This window comes from Hypomesus transpacificus, chromosome 11 (genome assembly GCF_021917145.1).
Source record: "Hypomesus transpacificus isolate Combined female chromosome 11, fHypTra1, whole genome shotgun sequence".
Taxonomy (NCBI): Eukaryota; Metazoa; Chordata; class Actinopteri; order Osmeriformes; family Osmeridae; genus Hypomesus; species Hypomesus transpacificus.
In genome coordinates this window covers 8,839,102-8,863,964 of record NC_061070.1, presented here as the reverse complement: position 1 = coordinate 8,863,964, position 24,863 = coordinate 8,839,102, and the positions used below count along the sequence as shown (strand labels likewise).

Below are 24,863 nucleotides of genomic sequence, written 5' to 3'. Positions count from 1 at the left end.
CACACCCATAACACTGACAACATCCCATAACCAACACACCTTTAGATAAATATACACACAAGAAATGCACATACATAAACATCTTATAATCACTCTGTGTCCTCTAACTCAAAGCATGTTCCTTGTGTGTGCAAGCACACTTGGCTCTTTCTGCTTAACAAACAAGAGTATACATTGAAACTCATAAATATTTTGATCATAGTGTGTGATTGTAAGTGTAACTTGTTGAACTGTGCGTGTGTGTATTCCTATCTTCAAACAGACTCTGGACTTGCTGTGGTTCTGGCCAAGTGTGCAGAAGATGGGAAGCAGGGTCATGTGTGTCATCTGCCTCATGCACTTCATGTTATACTACAGATATAGAGGTTATATTAAACATGCTACTCTTAAGTGCACATAGGAAGGTTTCCCATCCACTTAAAGTAAACAGCGTGTCCCTTATCCATAGGTGACATTTAAAAACAAATACAGATACCTTTAGAGCAGTGCATTTCCAAAGTGGTGGGTTTTCAACCAACATTCTATGTTTTTATTTGTAAAGTGCCAGAAGTATAATGTAAAAACCACAAGGCCTTGCATTGGATATTGAGTCCTACCTCGGTATTCCACAGGGTGGCACCATTGGAGTTGCCCATTGTGCATGCTTTGTGCGTTCTGTCTATGAGGCTATTCGTAAGTAGCCTGACGTTGTCATACTCATAATTCTAGTCAGAAAATGCGTCTGAAACCTCTCCGTTGGGCTGTGTGTATGGGGCGTGTTTCAACCGAACTCGCAATAAAAAAAGCCTCTTCGCTCAAATGGATATACCTACAACCAATCAGAGCAACGTAGTATGTTGTTTGTTGAAAACAAATTCAACCCAAGCGCTCTTTGGTGACGTGGTTGATTACTTTACTGTTGATCATCTGTCCATCATCGTTTAAAGCCCGCCCTGACAATTGTATTGGTCCGAACAGCTCCTGTTCGGACATACTTTTCCCCAAAACTAGCAACCCCAGACCCAACTTCCCGACCAGTTTTTTTTTGTGGTTGGGGCTAAATTGGTCTGGCAGCCAGGCTAATTCGTAAGTGTTTGGTAGAGAAAAGTTTGATTGGTATATAAATTGTATGTGTGAGCAAGAGGGATGCAGAGAGAATGAGAAATAGGGTTGCAGAGAGAACACACATGCTTCCAGGCTACTGGGGCACAGGCCCCTACTCATTATACCTAAGCCTACAGTTCAGGGACGTACATTTACCAGCTTTGGTAGGGACATAAATAGTTAATGCAAGAGTGAGGGAACGTGCAAGCCATTTTTTTTTGCAAAAACTTGAGAGCAAATACTGTTTTTGGAGCTTCATGTTGGACTCATGTTGTTATTCTGGTAAATAAAAATAAGTCAAAACAGTCAAAATAAGATGATCGGAATTATCAATCTAAATGAATGCACTAAAAGTAAATTGTAAAACTAAAACTTTTAACACTATTTTTTTTAACTGGGGCACACAGATTTATGCTGGTGCACGTGCCCCAGTGAAAAGGTTAGCGACGCCCCTGTTCCACGCTGATACTTAGTAAGACAACCATATGGGCCTATGAAACTATAATAGCCTACAAATTCATGAGTCGAATGAAAATAATTTCTATGTGATTTACGACTCAATATAGTCATACAAGACATATTTACTTGTTTAAGCCGTAATATTTAACCCAGAAAGAAATGAAGGAAGCCAATAGTAGGGGCAAAGAAAATGTGGCTGATTAGGCAGAAAACAGATGGCATTTAAGCTGTCGGATTTAATTATTCTAAAGCATACATACGTAAGCAAATGTCCACCTTTTTGAGGGGATAATGAGATATAAACCATCACTTGTACGTCTTTGGTCTGAATAGCCTGGGTGATTCCACTGAGTGCGACTACGCGTTGGATGTGGAAGATTCAGAAACTGCCACACATTCCACGGCAGGACTGCCTTTCTGCTGATAAGCATCCTATGGTATTCTATACAAGATGGCGGTGTCGGGAGCTGAAAAGGACGGAATAGTAAGTATTGAAATAGAAGCTAAATGAAATCTTAAATGTGATAATTTATCCAAATTTCTTCTGTAATTAGACATCTGATCACAAAGCTTGATTATTTCTGCCCATAGCTGAACAATGATTATTCACAAGTGAGTCGCTGTGTAAACTGTGCACTCAGTGCTGAAACAGACTTCGCCTCATCTCGGCGAAGAGGAAACCAAATATGCCTCTCTGTTGAAATAGCTCACTGATGGTGCACATTTTTGAGCTATTTGCATTGTCGAGTCAATGTTCTAAGTAGCCTAAACTGCACTCTGAATAATATACTAAATATTTTCTAAATGGTTTAAGCCCACTGAACGTGACAGATCGTTTGACAGTCGAGGTTCCCACCTCTTTATTGTTGAATAGCGGCTGAAGCATGCATTGCCACGCCGTGGGCTTCTGGAACAACTAGGGTAGAAGACTCCTGCATGATGAACCGTTGCATCCCCAACCCGAACTATCGTCTATTAAATAAATCTTGTCTCTCTGTTTAGTCTCCGATATTGAAGAGTACCGAACATGACCATTTCAATGATTCGTTCGGAAATCCCGGTCTCATTTCGCCGGACAGGGAGGACATTGCTCGACTCCTGGTAATAGGCCTACATTTTAATCCGAGATTTATTGTTGATTATTGTGCATGGGAACTCTTATAGGCTAGGATTAGGATTCCGTGATTTAGCCTAATTATGTCTCTTATCAGACGGTACCATTTAGCGGACGCATCCGAGGGGGCATGAGGCCAGGAAAGAAGATTATAGTCATGGGCATCGTTGATGTAGAACCGGACAGGTAGGTTTCCTGTCATTCCTCCCTCTCAGCTGAGTGTCTTTTAATTATCTCTCAAGTCCTCGTTACATAGGCTGCTGTTTTTTCATGTTGAAGTGTCAAAAATGAAAGCAAGTGCTTGTGCGTCAACTCGAGTTTTTACATATCAAGGTAGAAATTCAACGGATATTCGTTACCCGAAATATTATTTTACTGCCTAGTTTGAATGAAAAAGAAGTCCAGAGAAGGAGAAAAACGTGTGGGTGTTCAGAAATGATGGCTTTTTAACTATGCAAGCCAGAGGGCGTTCACCACTTGTCAAATAACCTTAGTTTTTGAAGACAGGGTGTGTCGCTCTGGATAAGAGCGTCTGCTAAATTACTTAATGTAAAATGACTAAATGTCAGACCAACGTATCACATTATGTCAGATGAAAAAAAGCACTTTCCTTTTACATGAAATATGCTCAATTACATCCCAAAGAACATACAGAACAATACTAAAGAACAGTATGTTCATTTAAGTTAAAAGTCAACCTGTCTGCAGCTCAAGGGCTGCATTGTCCAAGTGTCAGTGTAGCCTAGGGGGGGTCAGATGGCTGAGCGGTTAGGGAATCGGTCTACCAATCAGAAGGTTGCTGGTTTGATTCCTGGCTGTGCCAAAATGACGTGTCCCTGGGCAAGGCACTCCACCCTACCTTCCTCGTGGGGAATGCCCCTGTACTTACTGTAAGTCACTCTGGTTAAGAGCGTCTGCTAAAGGACTAAATGTAAACGTAGCGTACATATAAATAAAACCGTTATGATTTTACTAGTATAAAAGTAATGTCTTCCAGGGAACGGATATTTGTGTGTGTTCCTTATGCTCTGTTTACTACACTTTACGCTCTTGTTTACCACCATAAGCTTTGATGTCAGCCTGACCTGTGGGCGTGGCACAGATAAGGAGGAGCCACAGACAGACGTGGCCCTGAAACTCACTGCCCGATTTGCTGACCGCCAGTTCCTGCGTAATGCGCGAGTTTCGGGGAAGTGGAGCGAAGAAGAGTCGAGCATTCCTTACTTCCCCTTCATTCCCGACCAACCTTTTAGGGTAACAATTACACCTCACTCTAGCTACACATCTCACACAATACAGTTCACGAGTTTAAAGTGCAAAAGTAGAGACTTGTGGCTGGTATAGTGAGGTTGTATTTATAGTTCTGGTTAGTTTATGGTTGAGTTATACATTGAATTAGCTGATGAGTATCAGGTGTGGAATTGATACGGTAAACAGGTGCATAGGTGAGGTGGCAGATGGGAGTTGAGATGTGGTCTTCTCCCGAACTTCAGTTCATGACTTCTGTAGGCTATGTGATCAGTTTGCTAGGAAGTAGAAACAACAGAATTCTTACCAAAAACTCTCCCTTCAATGTGTTGGCAATTCTGAGCGTTACCGTGATTTCATAGTTGTTATTATAGCAAGATAAAGAAAGTTGTAGTACTGACAGTCATGACAAAATCTGATGTAATTTGACTGAAATAATAGACTTAACATGTATGGAAAGGTCCAGTCAGATATTTGCATTTCCTTTGCACACCAAATCCCATTCAAAAATCAAATAGCACAGTGCTATTTATGGCTCCTGGTTGTGTTGGGGAGCGTAAGCAGGCAGGCCAGGTCTGTGGAGGAAGGGGTGAGATCAGTCACAAGTGATAAGTAATGCAAAAATCTCTTTCATTTCTGAGCTACAACTTGAACAGGTGTGTGACCGATAAGATCTTTGGCAAAATACATACTCCTGTCACACACCCTCTCTCCACACTCTCATTTCTGATTCTGTCCATGCCCATGTTTGCTTATAATTACCTTGATCTACCTATCTCACTCTTTATTTCTGTCTGCTCCCTCCCTATTTTTAGATTGAGGTCCACTGTGAGCACCAGAGGTTTCGAATATTCGTGGATGGACACCCACTTTTTGACTTTTATCACAAGATAAAATCCTTGACCTCCATTGATACGGTACGAATAGATGGGGGTCTACACATCACCAAGCTGGGTTAACTTAAACCACCATCTCAGTGTGTGAAGGACTCGATTACAGGTGAACACACGCATATACACACACACTCTCGCCTATTACATCAACCACAAGCCATCATGCAATACTGCATCAACAGTGGTGCAGTGACGCCAAAGAGTCATGGCCCCATGACTCAGCGTCTCCTATCTCTTTGGTCTTACATTCCTCCAGTGTACGTTTAAAAAAATGTTTTGTTGCTTTGTTGATGAATGGTTGCAATGCAATGCTGTGTTGTGTACTTCTGAGGGCTTCCTTTCTTTTCCTCATCTCTGCATATCAGGGATCTCACAGTATAATATTTTGCTGGTTTCAAAGAACCCCAGTGGGTATTCTGCAAATAGAAGATATCTTGACTTTCTTATATCTTTAATGCACGTCCTCTAAAAGTAATATTTATCGAATAAATCACAAGTTGAATTGATTATTGAGCAATTATTTGTGGACTATATTGTCTCTTTCTGAATTGGGTTTTAGTGGTTGCTATGGTATTTGTGTCTTGGATTGAATGACCTAGATACAGCAAAATGAGGATTATGTTGTGAAATCTTAAAATGTACCGTAGCAGCTGATTTACGTCTTGTGTGTTGTTTATAAAAGATTTACATAATTTGTTTTAATTTCAACTACTCTTCTGTATAAAGAACATATTGCATTGACATTGTAGTGTAGAATGAATTATCCACATGAAGATGTGTTCGTATCTCTGAAGAGATTATGGTGGTGGTTGATGATAGTTTATTTGGGCAAATTTACGCCAACATTTTTCTTAAATTGGGATTGACACATGTAAAGACATTATATATAGTAATATAGTGTAAATGGCATAACATAATTAACTATTTAATGTGATCAACATTTACATACAAGCTCTGTAGAGAACAAGTAGAGAACAGGTAGAGAGTTTTCCACACTGCACAAACCTTGTCAAGAAGCACTGATTTATATGCAAACAGTGGATTTTCTCACACACTAAGCATTTTTCACAGATGGTATTATAGTACTTTTTGAGAAAATAAAAGAATTGTATTGAATAGGTCCAGTAGCTTTAGGAACAAAAAATAACTAATGTTAAAGATCCCAGGACATGTAATGTTCTCTTTAGGAGGTTATTTAACATCAATGAGTTCCCCTAGCCTGCCTTTGGCCCCCAGTGGCTAGAAATTTTGATAGGTGTAAACCAAGCCCTGGGTATTCTTCTCCGCCTTTGAGAAAATGAAAACTGAAACACTCGGTTTTGAAAATGTCCCTACTGTGACATCACAATAGGGAAGGTTACCTCCCTTTTCTCTGCTTTGCCCGCACAGAGAATTTGGCCCACTAATGAGAAAACGAGCTATGATCGTACGAGCACAATATTGTTTTTTCCTCAGGACATCATGGCTTGCAAACAACCGAAGCATTGTAGTTAGTTAGTTAAAATGTATTTAAAGCTACAGACACAAAAACGGAACGTCCTGAGGAAAGGTCCTGTGGGACTGCTCGTAGTGGCTGTAATTCTGCACCAAGGCTGAATTTTGGGAAAGAGACTTCAGGTACAGTATTAGGGGACCACTAAGGCCTATATAAAAGCATCCAAAAACAGCATGTCATGGGATCTTTAAATTCACCAGATGTTTACAGACTGTTCCGTGAGTTATTGGTGATCTGAAGAGTAGGAATAGTGTTTTGTAAATATGACAGCCATGTTTATTTATGGTAGCATAGCTAGGGAGATTGATATGGTTGGCATACAAGGTTATACAGCTAAAGCTAGTGTCATCTCCATTTATGAATCATATGATAATAGATCCATCTTGTATCAATCATAACTTAGATTTTCAGAAATGCATTATTCGAAGATTTGGTGCTGGTTTTTGACATGTTCAGTCTCATGTCTCTTATGTGCTGTGCCTATAATACTCTTCCACAAGGCGTCTTGCCGGTAGCTGATTGAAATAAGTGTAAGTGGGTAGTGTCACTTCTAAACATGGGGCTGTTACAGTCACACAATAGTTTTGTTGTGCATAATTATTTGGTTTGATGTCATGATATGTTTTACACCTACTGTTATGATGCATCCTCGTCAGTTCCAGTATGTCTCAAACTTATAGTATTGCCACAGTCGGATGATTTTTGTTGGGAACAAATAACTTGAAACCAGAAATACGAACAATTTGGTCAGTGGTAGTTTTGTTTAAAAACCACCACTGTGAGATCATCTTGATGGTGTAGGTAGCTTTAGCTCCAGTCTATAACATCCTACACATCCGTCACACAGTCTAAGAACTGTCCAGTGAGACATTTGTTATCAAAGGTACCCATTGTATCCAACTTGTCCACTTCAGTGTCTCTCAGTCTTTCTGTTGAGCTGAGACAGTAGGACAAGTCATTTTGGAAATAATAATTATACAATGTAATCTGGATGGTTGCAACAGAAATTTTCCCTCTTTTTGACATTCTTTCATACTACAGATTGTTTGTGGCTTAACCACATAAGTCACATAAGGTGCAAGAAATTCCAAATGCTTTAGGGCTTTCGATTGACGTGTGCCATAACGCCACTTAATGAGACTTATTTTTTTTTTACCGAACAAACCGCATGCTCCAGTATACACGCACTGTTCCACCTTTCATTGCTACAATACTTTACAATATATATATTTATATAATGTAAAGATACTTACATGTCACTACCTTCATGCATGCATTGCTTATTTGGTTCTGTAACAAAGCAATAAAACTTGCTGTTTTCTACTCCCAGCTGATCAATGAGGGTCTTCCCAAAGTCAAGAAAGCACATTTTACATGACAGGTACTCTTTTCTTCTGTATACAGGATTATACAGTTTAATAATGGGTGGTACTAGGCGACTAATGTGTGTGTGTTTGTGTGTGTGTGAACATGTGTTACATGTCCATCACAGGAGTACTGTAGCCTTAATTTTGTATTTGTGTTGTGTGTAACTGGGTGCTTTCTTGGTTTTGGACTCGGACCCGGTTCAGAGTACTGAAAATAAAAATAAAGGCAATTTAATCATAGATTTGACCCTTAAAGCCTACATTAAATTATTATTATTATTAAAACCAATGAACAGAATAAGACTATTTCTGGATGCTTGTGGTTCAACAAAAAGGCTTACTCAGCCATGTTATTGCTAGGAAGGATGGGGGAAGGATAGCATGTAAACATTTCCGGATTCACTCTTAATCAGAGGGCTTGAATAAATAATGCACTGTATAGAATACGTCATTAAATGGGAACTTTATATTGTGTAAGCTCTTTGTTATGTCTTTCTGTGGTGCTCTAAAAATGTTACAGCTCTGAATCTCCCTATGATCCCATATTTCCACACACTATCCAGCTCTAGGTCTGATTGTGACACAATACAGAAATAGAAAGAGACTACTCTAGATACTGAACTCCCCTGGAATTTAATCTTGTAGCAAGACAGTAAAATATATAATTTTGATATATATTTAAAATGATTCAAAATGTAAAGTTGACAAATGATTTACAATAATTAAAAACAAATGCGCCCTATACCAAGAGTTGACCAGTTTGCATTGCAGTCTGTGAATTTGAATAACTTTGTTCTTTGACCCATAGCCCTCTGTAAACCTTTTGGTGGAATCCATAAATGTTGAACTGAATGTCATAATTTCCCGATTGTAGTCCGATGCTAACAGGCAAGGTGAAATGAGCGTGTCTTCTTTCAGTCACTACAGGTGGAAAAAGAAAACATAGACTATTTAACCCCCTCTGTTACTTTGCCTTTTGACTCTGGATGTATTTTGTTTAATATAACATGGTTTGCTTGGTTTTTACACACTAAAAGGAGTAGGAAGTCTTGTGATGTGAAATCCAAATTTGACCAGAACAATTATTTTTTAGGAATTGCAATGTTAAACACACTTTGGGCTTACTACCCCAGTACTGCATAGTCATTGCAATCTTTCTAGTTCAGAAGTTGAAGTGAGCATCCAAGCAGGTGTCAGGGACTTGTGTGTCAAACTACTGTAAAACAGGACTGTAAGGGCAACATTTTTTATCTCTGCTAAACTGCTGTTCAGAGGAAAATTTGAAAAGAATGTTCATTATTTGAAAATGTTTTGAAAAAGAAAATGTGTATTTACCAACTGTCTTATGAAGTAGATGTAGATTGAGTTGGTGTGATTGTATTGTGTAGTTGTACAGTTATGTATATTCCTTACATTTATTATAATGGAAGACCCTGAGAATTGTCCACCAAAGTCTTTTTCTAAACTCTTGTCTGTGGAAAGATCAGAAAGACTTTTAGAATCTCAACAATTTCTTTCTCTGATTTTATATTTAACAACCTTCCCTTTACAACGTGAATGGATCCGACTGCATAATGGTGTAAGTGAAATATCACCATTAAGTTATTTTGTTAAATGACAATGATCAGATGGTCAGGTTTACGTATCGTTGTTATTTTAAGCACCTCACACACCCGTTTAACTAATTTCTTTTTTTTAAAGCGGTTTTACATCTGGAATTCTTATACCATTTAAAATGTTAAATAATCAGAGCTCAATGTAACTTCTTTGATGGGGAAAAAATGGCTTCTTTAAATGTATACATTTCCCAGGTTTTTGTAAAATGTACTGCCAATACACTTCTCTTCTTGGAATGCAGTGGTCTTCAATGTGTTTTTTTCTGAAAGTGCTGAGAGCAACTCATTGTGTTCAATTTGACATTGTGCCATCTAAAAAACAAGAGTTTGTCCTTTTGCTGCTTAACTGTAAAACTAAGGATAAGTTAAAAAAAACATGTGTATACTGTAAGTGTTTCAGACACAGTGTATCAAATATTGACTAAAGCAGATGAAAAGAGAATTACAGACAAGTACAGGGTATTTGTATTTGAAAAACCCAAAGAAGATAATACATTATTTTAACAAGCTATTTTGCATACATATTTATACATGTTTACATTTACATAATTTGCATTGTTTGTCTGACATGACATTTTTCTCCTAGTATCTGTATTCCCATACAGACTACAGACCCCATAAAGTAGTGTTGATCACAAGGGGTAGGAACTTAGTAAAAGTTCAGAGGTTGCAAGTTCATGTTTATAGTATGACTTTCCACTCAGGCTCTGTAGCACCCTCTGCTGTCTACAGAAACTATTGCGAGGGCAATAATGATTTTAAACATGGAGAATTTGGACTAAGACTAGATACATTTATATGTATTTATTTAGCAGACGCTTTTATCCAAAGCGACTTTCAAGAGAGAGCTTTACAAAGTGCATAGGTCACTGATAATAACAACAAGACAGCCCCAAAGGATTGCGGGTAGCCAAAACAAGAAACACACATTGTGAACAACCACAAAATAAGTGCCAAAGGGAAGAACCATATGAGCATGTAGTTAAACAAGTTACAATTAAACAACATGAATCTCTAAGTGCAAGGGTACCTGTAGAAAAAGCAAGCAACAGTAAAAATGAAAATAAGATGAACTAAAATAGAATATTTTGCAGCGAATACAACAGTTTAAATCAGTTACCACTAACCAATAAGAGCAACAAGTCTCTAAGCAAGAGTCATTGTGATCCTTGAGGAAACTAGCATTGGGTTCAGCAAACCATTCCTAAGTACCGTTGTACTCCCGGAACAAGTGCGTCTTGAGCCTTCTCTTGAAGGTTGAGAGACAGTCTGTGTCTCTGATGGAGGTGGGGAGTTGATTCCACCACTGGGGGGCAAGGCAGGAGAAGAGCTTGTGTTGGGACCGGGCGGTCTTGAGTGGTGGGACCACCAGGCGGTTGTCTGAAGAAGACCGTAGGTGGCGGGTGGGGGTGTAAGGCTGCAGGAGAGACTTGATGTAGTTGGGTGCAGTCCCGTTCACTGCTTGGAAGGTCAGTACCAGGGTCTTGAATCTGATGCGGGCTGTGATGGGTAGCCAGTGGAGGGAGATGAGGAGCAGAGTAACGTGGGAGCGTCTGGGTAGATTGTAGACCAGGCGTGCCGCTGCGTTCTGAATCCGCTGGAGGGCGGGTTGCGCATGCTGGGAGACCGGTGAGCAGCGAGTTGCAGTAGTCCAACTTGGAGAGGACAAGTGCTTGGACAAGCAGCTGGGTGGAGTGCTCAGACAAGTATCTCCTGATCTTCTGGATGTTGTAGAGGGTGAATCTACACGACCGGGAGACCGCAGCAATGTGGGCCGTGAACCAGCAACCTTTGGATTACTAGCCCAATTCCCTAACTGCTCAGCCACCTGTCTCCCATACTCATTTAGTGAAGTGTCAGTTCCGGTAACATAAGGAAAGGGGGGGTGCATCCCAAAAAGTTGTAAAGAGGATGTATATGAGAAGCCTTTATAGGTCTTGAAAGCAAAACATTAAGATGGGTATCGACTGGGTCTTGGCACAGCTAGCACTAAAGAGAATTTTGTTTAATGCAGCTACTTGTTAATATCAGCACAACTGGCTATGCATGCTCAAGGCTCCCATTGTGCTGTTGTATGCTGGCTTTGTGACATCTATAGTCCAAAGAGTAGAATGACATTAGAGTGCCAGGGAGCTGCTGGCAGTTCAGAGCCACTGACCTTGGAGCATGTGTTCTACGCTGTCAGCCTGACGGGCAGGAGTGTGTGGCCCTGCGCTTACTGACCAACCTCACTGTCCTTGCACTCTTTCTCACACTCAAGTTGACCATTGGCCTTGTAGAGGGCTGAACGTAAACCGAAAATCTCCCGTTTGTTTCCCAGTTTTTTTTATATTTGTAATTTCCTTAAGGCGGTTTAGATAAATTGGAGAAAGTAACCCCTGTCTCTGAGCAACCCCCTCGTCTGAGGCTTTACATTTGACTAATAAAAGTGAAATGTAAAGTCCTCTACATTGTGCTTACCAATTTGATTGTTTTCCCTCCTATACATGTGGCCGCCTACGTACGTGTGTTTGGAATTTTATTTATATAAACAAATAATATGTAGTGCTCTCTCTCCTCAGGTCCTAGTTGTGGGCAACCCAGCCAACACCAACTGCCTGATCGCAGCCAAGTCTGCCCCCTCAATCCCCGTTGTACTCCCGGAACAAGTGCGTCTTGAGCCTTCTCTTGAAGGTTGAGAGACAGTCTGTGTCTCTGATGGAGGTGGGGAGTTGATTCCACCACTGGGGGGCAAGGCAGGAGAAGAGCTTGTGTTGGGACCGGGCGGTCTTGAGCGGTGGGACCACCAGGTGGTTGTCTGAAGAAGACCATAGGTGGCGGGTGGGGGTGTAAGGCTGCAGGAGAGACTTGATGTAGTCGGGTGCAGTCCCGTTCACTGCTCGGAAGGTCAGTATCAGGGTCTTGAATCTGATGCGGGCCGTGATGGGTAGCCAGTGGAAGGAAGAGAAGCGGAGTAACGTGGGAGCGTCTGGGTAGATTGTAGACCAGGCGTGCCGCTGCGTTCTGAATCCTCTGAAGAGGGCGGGTTGCGCATGATGGGAGACCGGCGAGCAGCGAGTTGCAGTAGTCCAATTTGGAGAGGACAAGTGCTTGGACAAGCAGCTGGGTGGAGTGCTCAGACAAGTATCTCCTGATCTTCCGGATGTTGTAGAGGGTGAATCTACACGACCGGGAGACCGCAGAAAGGGCCGTGAGGGAGAGCTCATCATCCATGGTAACCCCAAGGTTCCTGGCAGAGGATGAAGAGATCACCGTCGCAGATCCCAGGGTGATTGACAGATCGTGGGAGATGGAGGGTTTGGCCGGGATGATGAGAAGTTCTGTTTTGGCAAGGTTCAGCTGGAGGTGGTGCTCGGTCATCCAGGCGGAGATGTCTGCGAGGCAGGCCTCAATCCTAGCTGAGATCCCCGGATCGGTCGGGGGGGAACGACAGGTACAGCTGTGTGTCGTCAGCGTAGCAGTGGCTGCATCACAGTAACATCGACCACTTTGTAAACAATGTCTGAGCAGTAATGAGTATATTTGTGCTGGAAAAGTTCAAATGTTTTAATCATAATACTGTATTTTCCATTTGACATGGTGTGATACTCAAGAGACAAGCCTACTCCAGCCCATATTTATGCACTTTATTTGTTAATTAAATTACCATGATAATAATGGATGTATTTATTAAGGGTTTATGCATGTAATTGTGAATGTATGCATGGGTGTGTACATGTATTTGTCAACGTGGCAGGTTTGGTCCTCCATACATGCTTATTTAAGCGATTCTAAACATCACTGTTGACCTCACCCGCCACACCTCTTACAGTTGGTACCATCTCGCTGAAAATTTAAATGTGTCAATACATGCCAACATTGTATATTCACACTCCTTGGGTGGCGTAGAATTAGGCCTACACAAATCAGAAAGTTATGGAGTCATCACAGAACTGTCTCAGAACAAGTAAATAGCCTATAGCCGTAACAAACAAATATTGTCTTCAAGCAAATATTGTTGAATGGCTACTAAATGTAGAAACTTAACAGCCTGTATGATTTTAGTGTTTAATTATAATAGCATGACTAGAATACATTATGGTTTATCATACCACCTTTTGTTAATTGGGCTGGACAACATAAAAGAAAATTGTGACAAAAGGTAGCCTTTTTTGTAACCTACCTATTATAGAGGGCATGACAAAACTCCAGTGCTGCCCCTACTGAACAAGATTGCAAATTATAGAGTGGTCATATTTATAATTTATAAACTAGTGCCAGCATTCTAATTTGTAAATTACATTGTGCATAGACACTTGTGAATTTGAACACTTCTCGTACTTTATTTTTGAATATGATCAATGTGTCGTTCAGTTGATCATAGTCTTCAACAGTCTATATTACAAAGCAGAGCTAGTCTGTGTCGTAATATCTAGGTTGAAGGTTTGTCACAACCTTTTTTTTAACCTAGCGGAATTCCCGGAAGTACAGCATCAAGGATATCAGCATTTGAAAGCTCTGGCGCTTCAAACGACGGTCCATCTTCTCAATTGACCTGGAGAAGGCCTACCTTTGGATGGTTGAATGTACGGGGTGCGGTATTCCATCTTCAAGCGTCAAATTAAAACTTGATGAATAAAAAAGTGTTAATTTATTTGAATATGTTTTTTATTATCATTGTCGAAGTTTAGTAGCCGTTTACATGAAACAGACCAGCAAGACATCTGAAGAAGGTAAGAGTATGACCGCAACTATTCTAGAGAATGAGCGAGATACTAGCCTAGCATTGTTGAAGCCAGACTGCTGTAGAATAGCTAACAATGCTTACTAGCTCTAAAACTGTGCTAAAATATTGTAGTATACATAATTTACTAGATTGCAAGCTAGATAACGGTGGTGTCAATGCTATCTAGCCATTTCACGTATTTTGCAGTTAGCCGTTACTGTCTGTAGGTTAGCGTTCAAAATAAAAATGTGTGTATCTAGCTAGTTAGACAGGTACAGTACTGTACTACTGTAGCTGAGCTAGCTAGGCTAGTTCTAACGTTGAGGAGGTTAGGTTTCCCCTAGCTACCATACTGTGTAGCTAAAGACGTGTTTGGAACGTTGTTTTTCTACTACAGACTTCGTGTCACATAAATAGACTGAAAGCATCTTGCAAAACATATGCAATAACCTAAACGTCTCATTTAAATGGCAATACAAATGAGTAATCTATGACAAAAATGACCTACGCTATCTTTTAACTGCTATTTTGAAGATGTCACCACAACATGTCTAATTGTAGCTTCTATGGAATTAAATTAGGCTATTTGTTCAAAACATTTCGTTAGTTGAGAGCGTATTAACAAGGCAGTGTGAAGTGGCTCACAAATCATGAGGTTCCAGTTTCCTGTAAATGATCCTTGTGCAGAGGGTTAGGATCATATTACTTGTCTAAACCACCATGGACAGTTGACAGCTTTCATTTAGCAAGGCTACAGGTTGAATGGGCAATTAGCATTGTCAAGCAGACAACTTGGTCTTTATTTTAGGAAAGAGATGTAGGCCTTTTTATCTCATATTTGTTCAGGTGTCATTTATGTTTAGAGCCATGAACACCAAATATAGCGCAGTCATACAGCTAGGGCTACAGCCGTTTCGGTTGGCACAGTGATAAGGGATAAGATGCCTGGATCAAGTTACTCTGGCTGATAGAGGAAGTGGCCTGCTGCCGGGCACCTTTCCATACCTAAAACCCAATACATCAAACAGTGATAAGAAAATAGCTATTAAAAAGATTCAAATGTAGCGTGACCTACTCTTATTCAACCAAGTTTTTCTTTAGTCAAGGTCAAGGCTGTTCTGGTTTGGTTGCTAAACCTGTCCACCTGCATACCACATTCAAGATACTGAAGAATCAAGAATCTTTTTATGTTAAGGTCATACCGTACGACATTAGCATAGATAAACATGTTTGTTTTATTTAGTGATATGAGAGCTTGCAATTTGTTCTGTTGAAAATTATTCTACCAAATCTGAGAATTTTATTATTTATATATTTTTGAGCTTGTCTGCTTTATTTGTATATAGTGATGGCTTAGAGGGAAAGGACATGTGTGGTATGTGCACATGTCCGGTGAGCCCCATAGGGTGGCCGTAATGATATTGTTCATTAAAACTATTTCTCTCTCTCTTTACCTGTTCCTCTGGTGTCCACCTTTCAGGTATATGAAGCCGTCTGTAGCTTCTGCCAGGAGAGCCCATGGAGCCAGACATCATGCCCATGTACTCCTCCTCGCCTCCTCCACTGGACGATGAAGACGAGGCAAGCACAGAAGAGGATGAGGACGACTTTAGAGAATTCAGGGGGTTTTGTGGGGCAGGGTCTGACAGCTTTAGCTTCCCCAAGTTCACTCACCTGCCCCCATCAGACCTCAACCAGCCCAGCCAAGCTGCTGCAGAGCACTTTGCTAACAGTGGAAATAGAATTTCTCAATTAGGGGATTCCATCCCTGAATCTCACTCTGTGGAGAAATCCCAACCCACCTCCACCATTACCACTGGAGTATGCAGGGCTCATCAACAGAAAGAGCAGTGCTGTAACAGGGAACACCATAAGTCCCTCTCCAACGTGCTCTCAGAGGGTGAGACCTTCAGGCATTCAACCTTTGGGACCAACTCGGTTTCTGCACCGGGTGCCCACTCTTTAAGCGAGGAACCCGGGTTTGTGGAACTGTCTGTGTTCTCAGAAACTCAAGTACATCCTTGGTGCTGTGGCTTCACACCCTCTGGTACTGCAAAGGACTGGGGGGATAGAGCCGAAAGTACAAACAGGGAAGAATGCTTGAAAACCAAACAGCAGACAGTCACAGACTGTGAGCTGCGATCCGTAGCAGGAGAAAGGGTCAGGGATCGCACAATCATCCATCACTGTGAGCAGAGGGATACAGGATTCACACACCCTCCTCAGGACCACCGCCTAAAGGCTCCCGCTAGTCTCTCTTTCCCCTCAGAGGTGCTTGATTCTGGGGATGAAGACCTGGAGGACCTTAGGAGTGAGGACAGGACGCCAAGTCTGAGCCAGTCTATACATCTTAAAAAGGCACCTGAACTGGTAGTTGGAAAGTCAGATGAAGAGAAAGAGGTAGAGATAGATAGTGAAGAAATAGAGCAGAGTGCCTCTCCTCTAAACAACACAGTCAGTGAGTCTTCAAGTGAGGACTTTGCTTCGTTCTGTGATGCTGTGTCTCCAGTTGGCGTGGAGGATTTTGGGGACTTTGTCCAGACGATCGATACTCCTTTGCCACCTGCTCCAGAGAAAAAAGAGGTGGTGTCAGGTTACCTCAGGGAAGAGACTGAGATCCAGTTGGAAGAGGAGAGGGAGAACATCAGGGATGCTGGGATTTCCCCCAGCCAATTAAATGCCTCTTTAGAGGAGTCCAGGATACAAGGGGAAGAGGAGTGCTCTGCAGATCTCAACCAAAATCAGAGAGAGGTTGGGGATAAAGACCTTGACCAAGCCCAAGACAGTGGAGTGAGGGAGTGGGCACAGATTGGCCTCCCCCCCAGTGACAGCTTTGCAGACTTCTGCTCGGCACCCTCAGATCAGGAGGAATGCTTGGAAGGAGAAGCTGGAGGAGACTGGGTGGCGTTTGATGTGATGGGGGCTCCGACTGAGTTTGTGGCCACCTGGGCAGATTTTGGAGATCCTGGTAGTTCGGCTGGGCAGAAAGAAGACGAGACGGAGGACAAAATATGTCAGAGGGACACTGCCGCAAAAAGAGAGCAAGTGAGTAACTTTTTTACTAAGTCGGCACATATCCACTCAATTCTGTGTTATGTACAGTACATTATATTAACAGGGAATGAGACTGTGTTTGTAAATTCAATTATTAAATACTTTATTAATTAAAAGTCTGGATTACTCAAGTAGCATATCTCAAAATGTATATATATATTTTTTTTACCTTTTAGTAAAAAAAACATTTATTGCGTCTCTTAGGCCTCATTTTCTAGACAACTCCACAGACTTCTTCAGGACTGTTTCCATGCAGTGAAGATCCAACAGGAGAAAGAGGAGGAGGAGGAGGAGGATGTGTGTGTGCCCAGCCTTGGGGCATTGCTACAGCACCACGACGCTCAGCCTGAAGATGGAGAGAAGCAACAGGAGGAGGAGGAACCCCACTATGCAGCCCACTGGTGAGGGAAGGCTCCACACTGCAACGATGATGATCTATTGATGCACTAATGATCTTACAAATGAATGAGTATTATAATTAACGTTTTCATGACGTGTGCATGTGAATGTTCACACAGTCGTGTGATATCACCCCACATGTTTTATGACTCAGGGTTCCGAGAGGTGTGTGGCGACAGCCCTGTGAAGTCCATGACGCCTTTGGCCTGAAGTTCCAGTGGGGGGGTTCCCACAGCAACAGAATACTACTCCACTGCCTGGGCATGGATACCAGAAACATTGTGAGTGAAAGAGAGTGCCTTAGAGACTGGAGCACAACCAAACCTCTGATGACTGGCACAGTGGGTGTGCAATCGAGATTACCAGAGCACACAAGCCCAAAGAAAGCATGCACATATTTGTATATATGTACTGTATATAGATAACATTTTGGATCTAGTAGCTTGTAATAAGCGTCAGTTAATAGTTAAAAAAGGCTGTATGTTAGTGAGTTTATATGAACATATATTAATGGAAATAAGCATCTGATACAGGCCTTATGACCTATTATCCAAGACTTCGGTCATCTTACAATATCACTAGCCCTAACCCTTTTTAATTGTTAACACTTATAGTCATATTTTTTCATCATATTTGACAATTGACTAGAGACACTGAATGACGTAAATGATTACAGCTGTGTGGATAACGCGCTCTCTTAAATCTAATATTGGACAAGGTGGCAAAAAAAGGTTACATTTCAAGAGCCTTTAAGATCTAAGTTAAGTTACAGATCTCTGTTCAGCCAAACTCAAATGGAGTGTGTTCTGTTTCTCCCTGTAGCTTTTTACTGGACAGACCAAGCAACCAGTGATAGTTCCTGTCTTTGCAGCCAACCTCGTGAGTGTTGGCAATATGGCCTGACTTTTGATGTATTTTTAATTCTAGACCCTCCCACGAGCATCATGGCTAAACTCATTTTTGCAGTGTGCCATGCCATGTTGCCTATGTAAACTGCAATGTAAGCCAAGATGTTATTGGAGTCAATATTAGGGTTAGATTGCAAGTGCTTAATACAATGTGTAAAAAATACGTCTCTCCTCTCTGTATCTCTCTTTTCTCTTTCTCATCTAGGGTATGTTAGAGCCCACCAAAGAGTCAGTGAAAGCAGCAGGGCAGACAGCTGAAACTGCACAAGTACTTCCTGGATCCCAGGAAACAAGAAGAGCTCTCTTTTCAGACTCGGCACAGGTACTAAACACAGAGGCTTGCATGTCCCCTTTCTGCAGGATATGAGGAGATATTACAGGTGTGAGCAGTGTGGCTAAACCCCCAACCTTCCTACCTGAACTGTCAATACCCTCCTAAATCCCAATGTTGTACCCTCACCACATATTTATGAGGCGAATAAATTATAGATTAGTTTCAGGAAAGATGTATTCATCCTTTCCCCCCCCCACTCCACTAGGCATCGTTCTTGACCAGCCAGTGTGACAGGACCAGCAGTGGCCTTAGCAACCCTCAGGGCGGTACGTCCCCTTGTTGACTTCCACAGACGGAGATACCCTCCAGACCCTCTCCTGAAATACACAGGCTTTGTCTTTCTTTCTGGGGTTTTCCTTTCTTTTTTGGCAAAACCTTCTGTACTATTGTTCTCTCACTGTTCCTCTTTGTGTTTCTGTGTCCCTTTTTTCTGTCTCCACCAAATTGTTCAGTATCATTTCTCTGACTTTGTATTGAATTCTAATGATGAAAAAACCAGGCTGGCTATTTTCTTGTTTTTCCCTCCTTCCCCCTCTTCCATGATGGAGTATACTGTATCAAGGAGTATACCTCAGACCTACTGGCTACCTCATTTGCACTGTATGAAGTAATGCACTGGGGCTGATAAGCCTTTTACTTTAACAGTATAAGAGGTCAAATGTGGACAAGCCATACACAAATGCACTGTTTCTTATAAAGAATTCTCAAATATAGTAATATGTAAAAGTAGTGTAGTCTAAAAGCAGACAAAAGTATTTACAGTGACCGCACAGACGACAGGGGAATTAACGATAGGTATTATTTATGTCAGATATGAGGGAAATTAACTTGAATCTACAGCGTGGAGTGGACAGCACTCTTCATGTGACTTTTGCGATTTTTAGCATCCCACTATAAACATACAGTGCCCTCCAAAAGTATTGGAACAGTGAGGCGAATTCCTTTATTTTTGCTGTAGACTGAAAACATTTGGGCTTGACATCAAATAATGAACGTGAGACCAGAGATCAACGTTTCAGCTTTTATTTCCAGGTATTTACATCAGGATCTGATGCACAACTAAGAAAATATCACATTTTGTTTGAATCCACCCATTTGTCATGTGAGCAAAAGTATTGGAACAGATATACTTAAAACATATTTAAGTGAATAAGACTTAATATTTAGTTGCAAATCCTTTGCTTTCAATAACTGCAGCAAGTCTGTGACCCATTGACGTCACCAAACTTTTGCATTCTTCCTTTTTGATGCTTTCCTAGGCTTTCACTGCAGCCTCTTTCAGTTGTTGTTTGTTTTGTGGGGTTCCTCCCTTCAGTCTCCTCTTAAGCAGGTAAAATGCATGCTCTATAGGGTTTAAGTCTGGAGATTGACTTGGCCAGTCTAATACCTTCCATTTCTTGCCCCTGATGAACTCCTTTGTTGTTTTGGCAGTGTGTTTTGGGTCGTTATCTTGCTGCATGATGAAGGCTCTGCCAATCAGTTTGGTTGCATCTTTCCTTAAATTGGCAGACAAAATGTTTCTGTAGACTTCCGAGTTCATTTTGCTGCTGCCATCATGTGTTACATCCTCAATGAAGATTAATGAGCCCGTCCTAGAAGAAGCCATGCAAGCCCAAGCCATGACATTACCTCCACCGTGTTTCACAGATGAGCTTGTGTGTTTGGGATCATGAGCAGTTCCTTTCTTTCTCCAAACTTTAGCCTTTCCATCACTTTGGTAAAAGTTAATCTTTGTCTCATCAGTCCATAAAACTTTGTCCCAGAATTTTTGAGGTTCATCTCTGTACTTTTTGGCAAATTCCAGCCTGGCCTTCCTATTCTTCTTGCTAATGAGTGGTTTGCATCTTCTGGTGTAGCCCTTGTACTTTTGTTCATGAAGTCTTCTGCGAACAGTAGATAGTGATACCTTCACTCCTGCCATCTGGAGGTTGTTGCTGATCTCACTAACAGTTGTTTTAGGGTCTTTCTTTACAGCTCTCACAATGTTTCTGTCATCAACTGCTGATGTTTTCCTTGGTCTACCTGTTCGACGTCTGTTACTTAGTACACCAGTAGTTTTCTTCTTCTTCAGGACATTCCAAATGGTTGTACTGGCTATGGCCAATGTTTCTGCAATGGCTCTGATTGATTTTCCATCTTCTCTAAGACTCACAATTGCTTGTTTTTCACCCAAAGACAGCGCTCCGGTTTTCATGTTGTTTTCACCTCTGAATACAGTCTGCATAGACAAAACCTATCTTACCCAATCTGAACCTGAGTGTAGACATTCAGTGGTAATTATTGATTGAATAATGTATGTAATAGGACACACCTGGGCAACAAAACACACCCGTCAGTCATATGTTCCAATACTTTTGCTCACGTGACAAATGGGTGGGTTCGAACAAAAAGGTGATATTTTCTAATTTGTGCATCAGATCCTGATGTAAATACCTGGAAATAAAAGCTGAAACGTTGATCTCTGGTTTCACATTCATCGTTTGATGTCAAGCCCAAATGTTTTCAGTCTACAGCAAAAATAAAGGAATTGGCCTCACTGTTCCAATACTTTTGGAGGGCACTGTACATGGTGCTGAAAATAGTTGGATTTTTTTTCAACGGTTCTTCCTTGAAATGAGAACTCACTTTGCATTAGTTCATGTCTGATATTTAATCTGGTTCACGCTACACTTTCAGGTTTTACAGTGTAGAAAGCTTAGATCCTCGTTATGCTGCTACATGTTTCATGAATGCAACATTGGCTCTTTATCACTAGAGAGAAAATAGTTTATGTATAAATCCCTTATGAATGAAAACGTTTAAAATGTTCTTTAAAATTCAGTACACATGGAATTTGTAACATGGCTCAAAGTCCATCAGGCCATTAAGTAAATGATTGTACTATGAAGTGGAACGTGTTTTCGGACACTGTAAATCAAGTTCAGCAAAAGGCTTGTTAAATTAACCCCAACCGTTTTTCTACCCCCCACCGCACTGAAATACTTAAACCCCATGTTAAGGGATTGCAATAAAAAGTATTTTAAAACCTCTGTTCTGTAAATAAACATGTTCTCAACATAAAACATGTTTTAAACAGACCTGTCTCTTGCTTTTCTGTCTGAATGGTACTGACTGCTTTTTCCTAAGCGGATACCAGGTTTTTCTTGATTTTCTTTTCATTTATTCAAGTTAGAACTAAAACTGGCCACAAGCTTAGTCCTGACACTTTTGATACCTTTGGAAAGATTTTGTAATTACACAAAACAAAAACAAAATGATTTGGCAAATATCTGTTAATCAGGTTATGTCAAATCTAAAAATGATCTTTCATACAACCTACAAAATGTAACACAGTGAAACAAAGTTTATATAAAAGGTATTATCTAGTCTAATAAAATAACATTTAAGTAGTTTCATATCACAATGTTTGAGTTTTGTGGGCAGAAATTTGTCAAATCAAACGTCTATGAGTATACAAAAAAGCTGTTTACGTTAAAAGTTAATGGGTGTGTCTATCGCTCAATGTACCCTTTGCATACCCCTTGCATACACTGTGTCCCTAGCCAGCGGAGGCACCTTTGTGTTAAACCTTGATTATTTTGGGCCTGTGGAGGACTGTGGGTCCAGCAGTAGCAGCAGCAGGAGCAGCAGCCCTCCACCAGGTACGTATAGCTTTGCTGTGATTTGACATAGCCGCCATCACTCCTCCATTTTGGATCAGCTATGGTTATGTAACACCAAATCACTGGCGTTGACAGTTTGCTTCACTGGTCTTTTTTGAATGTTTTTGTTTTTTTTGCATCAAGTTTCTGTGTGCCTGTTGTGCCTTTTATCTTTGTTGTGGTGGAAAACAACTGGTGGGGTAAAATTCCAACTCCAAGTGTGTTTGTGTTTATGAAGGGGTAGACCGTGAGCTGTATGAACTGACCACAGCAAAACTGGAACCCAGAATTAACAGTAGCCACCTTGAAGAGACCTTCAATCGCCTTATGACCTCTATGGAGATAACCAGCACTGCTACAAGGTCAGAATCGAATTTTGTTGAAGGTAGATCTTAGGGGTGTGTCTTTAAATGTTTTGTGTGTGTAATTGTCTGTGTGTCAAGCAGTAACCGAGAACCACAGCAGGACAAAGATCTGAGTGCGGAAGCAGCTGCTGTGGTGTGCGAGGTACCTGATCTGTCCTTCATGCGGGCCAAGGTCCTGATGTTTCCCAGTATCCTCATACCACCAGAGGGTTATTCCACAGCACTGAAGTGATGGCCCACACACAGACTTTAAGGTTATGGCCAGAAGTCATTGATATATCAGTTCCCAACACATGGCTGTCACTGACACTTTCCAATCACCTACAATCTAAACAGAAGCAATATAAAAATGTATCTACTCCAAATAAGTGAAACACTGAATAGACAGACTGAGGTCTACTTGATCATAAAACTTTTTTTTTTTTTTTAAATACTTCGATTACCGAATGTTTTTGCCTCTTGACAATTTGGCAAGACGTTTTCCTCCGTCCCTCTTGGGAAAAGCTTCAAGATTATCCAGAGGTATATTGGTATCACTGGTAGGGAATCACTGTCTTTAGCTGTATTTAATAGCTTTAGATTTGTTGTAATAACTTTGGGGTGCTGAATATATTTTGTATATTTAAAATGTATTTATTTATTTGCATATACTGTAGAGTGCAAGAATTTCTTCCTTTGATTAAATAGATCAAATTCAATTTGTGTTTGTACTTGGCTGTTCGCTCCACCGCAGGTCATATGTAAGTCATATGTAAGTCTGTGTCTACAGGTACTTTGATTGACATGGAAATGGAAACACGTTGATGATCAAATTGTTTGTTTGCCTACAATATTTCAATATCTTTTGTTCTACAGCAATGGTCCTTAAACTAACTTTAATTCTATGGAGTTTTTGGGGAGCTAGTTAATTAGTTATTATTAATGGAACACAAAATGGATGGCTTATTAACTGTCTTTATAGCTGAAGTATTTCCTTAGTTTAAGTAAACTTTGAAGTACTGATCGAACACAACTAGCCTACCAATTGTTCTGAGACCACAGTTTCTTCTGTCATGCATTAACAGCTACTGCAATCTTTCACTCACTCATTTACGCTCTCTATCACACACACACACACATACACACTCAATTTGGCAATTTACATGAAAGGTTTCTGTCTTTGTAATATTTATATTAAAAAGTTAGTTTTTAATATAAATATAATTTATTGTAATCATAAACAGTTTGAGTGCTCGTCAGTTAAATGTTTTTCATATTCATCTGTTGGTCTAAAATAAAGTGTCTTGTCCTTTTTTCCACAAAAAAGATTTGGTATGAAATACAAATGGAACTTATTTGCCTACTGAGTTGTAAAAGCACTCATTGTCAATGCAGTCTCATCTGGACTGCTGCAGTGCACTCCCATTTCCTCTCACACACAATTAGCTGTCTTCATATATTATGTTTTTATTGGGACCAGTTTAGACTGAAGGTGTATATTGTGGTTTGACGCACGCAGCTGTAGTAAAACATTGACTGATTTTATAGCTACAATGACGAATACAATGCTTGGATTTGATTCTAAGATTTACAAGTGAATGATAGAGATAAAACATTCTAATAAAACTTAAAAGGATAAGCTGTCATATAATTGCAGGGAGGCCAACAAACTGTAATAAATAAGTTGTGAGAAACATTTTTCCAAGGTAAAGATCTGCAATTGACAATTAACATAATGTAAAATAAATAATGTAAAAACATGTTGGAAAAAGATTCCAGACTAGGGGTGCATTTCACACAAACACAGCAAGAGAAAAGGGGTAGGAGTTTTAAGTTATGAATTTCGTTATCTGTTTTTTTTTTACTTGGGTCTTAGTTTATCTGTGCATAATGGTGGCAAACTATTTGCCAAATTTAAAATGTTCATGGGGACAATATGAAAATAAAAACACATCAAGACAACCCTCTGTGATAGGCCTAATGACTTTTTTGAAAACATCTGTAATTCCAGAGTTGCTAGCAAATGTTGCTCATTTTCATGCAACATCACATACTACCAAATAACTATCTAAAGACAAGGGATGTTACTCTGGAGTCTCTGAAAATAAATGCATTCGTAGAAGTTGTTTAAAGTTTGATACCACTTATTTAAAAGTTTCAAGTTAGAAATGCAGTCACTGACACAGGTAACAGTAGCAAACAA

The 24,863-nt window shown here is 40.5% G+C and overlaps 2 protein-coding genes across 5 annotated transcripts; both read left to right on the top strand.

The window, feature by feature from the left end:
- Nucleotides 1–1,919: 1,919 nt before the first annotated feature.
- Nucleotides 1,920–11,941, top strand: LOC124474055 (galectin-related protein B-like). Of its 2 annotated transcripts, XM_047029910.1 has the most exons (6): nt 1,922–2,026; nt 2,545–2,643; nt 2,754–2,842; nt 3,724–3,910; nt 4,720–4,903; nt 11,837–11,941. In XM_047029910.1, exons 1-5 carry the CDS (start codon nt 1,994–1,996, stop codon nt 4,861–4,863), a joined length of 552 nt encoding a protein of 183 aa, XP_046885866.1. In that variant the 5' UTR covers nt 1,922–1,993; the 3' UTR covers nt 4,864–4,903; nt 11,837–11,941. The 2 variants fall into 2 exon arrangements, with proteins under 2 accessions (XP_046885865.1, XP_046885866.1); XM_047029909.1 differs by lacking the exon at nt 11,837–11,941 and having other exon boundaries at nt 1,920–2,026; nt 4,720–6,055.
- Nucleotides 11,942–13,634: 1,693 nt separating this feature from the next.
- Nucleotides 13,635–24,622, top strand: aftphb (aftiphilin b). 3 transcript variants are annotated; one of them, XM_047029437.1, is made up of 11 exons: nt 13,635–13,840; nt 13,946–13,987; nt 15,461–17,025; nt 17,239–17,435; nt 17,588–17,714; nt 18,256–18,312; nt 18,547–18,663; nt 18,881–18,941; nt 22,218–22,316; nt 22,555–22,678; nt 22,763–24,622. In XM_047029437.1, exons 3-11 carry the CDS (start codon nt 15,499–15,501, stop codon nt 22,911–22,913), a joined length of 2,460 nt encoding a protein of 819 aa, XP_046885393.1. In that variant the 5' UTR covers nt 13,635–13,840; nt 13,946–13,987; nt 15,461–15,498; the 3' UTR covers nt 22,914–24,622. The 3 variants fall into 3 exon arrangements, with proteins under 3 accessions (XP_046885393.1, XP_046885394.1, XP_046885395.1); XM_047029438.1 differs by having other exon boundaries at nt 13,635–13,847; XM_047029439.1 differs by lacking the exon at nt 22,218–22,316 and having other exon boundaries at nt 13,699–13,987.
- The last annotated feature ends 241 nt before the right edge of the window (nt 24,623–24,863 follow it).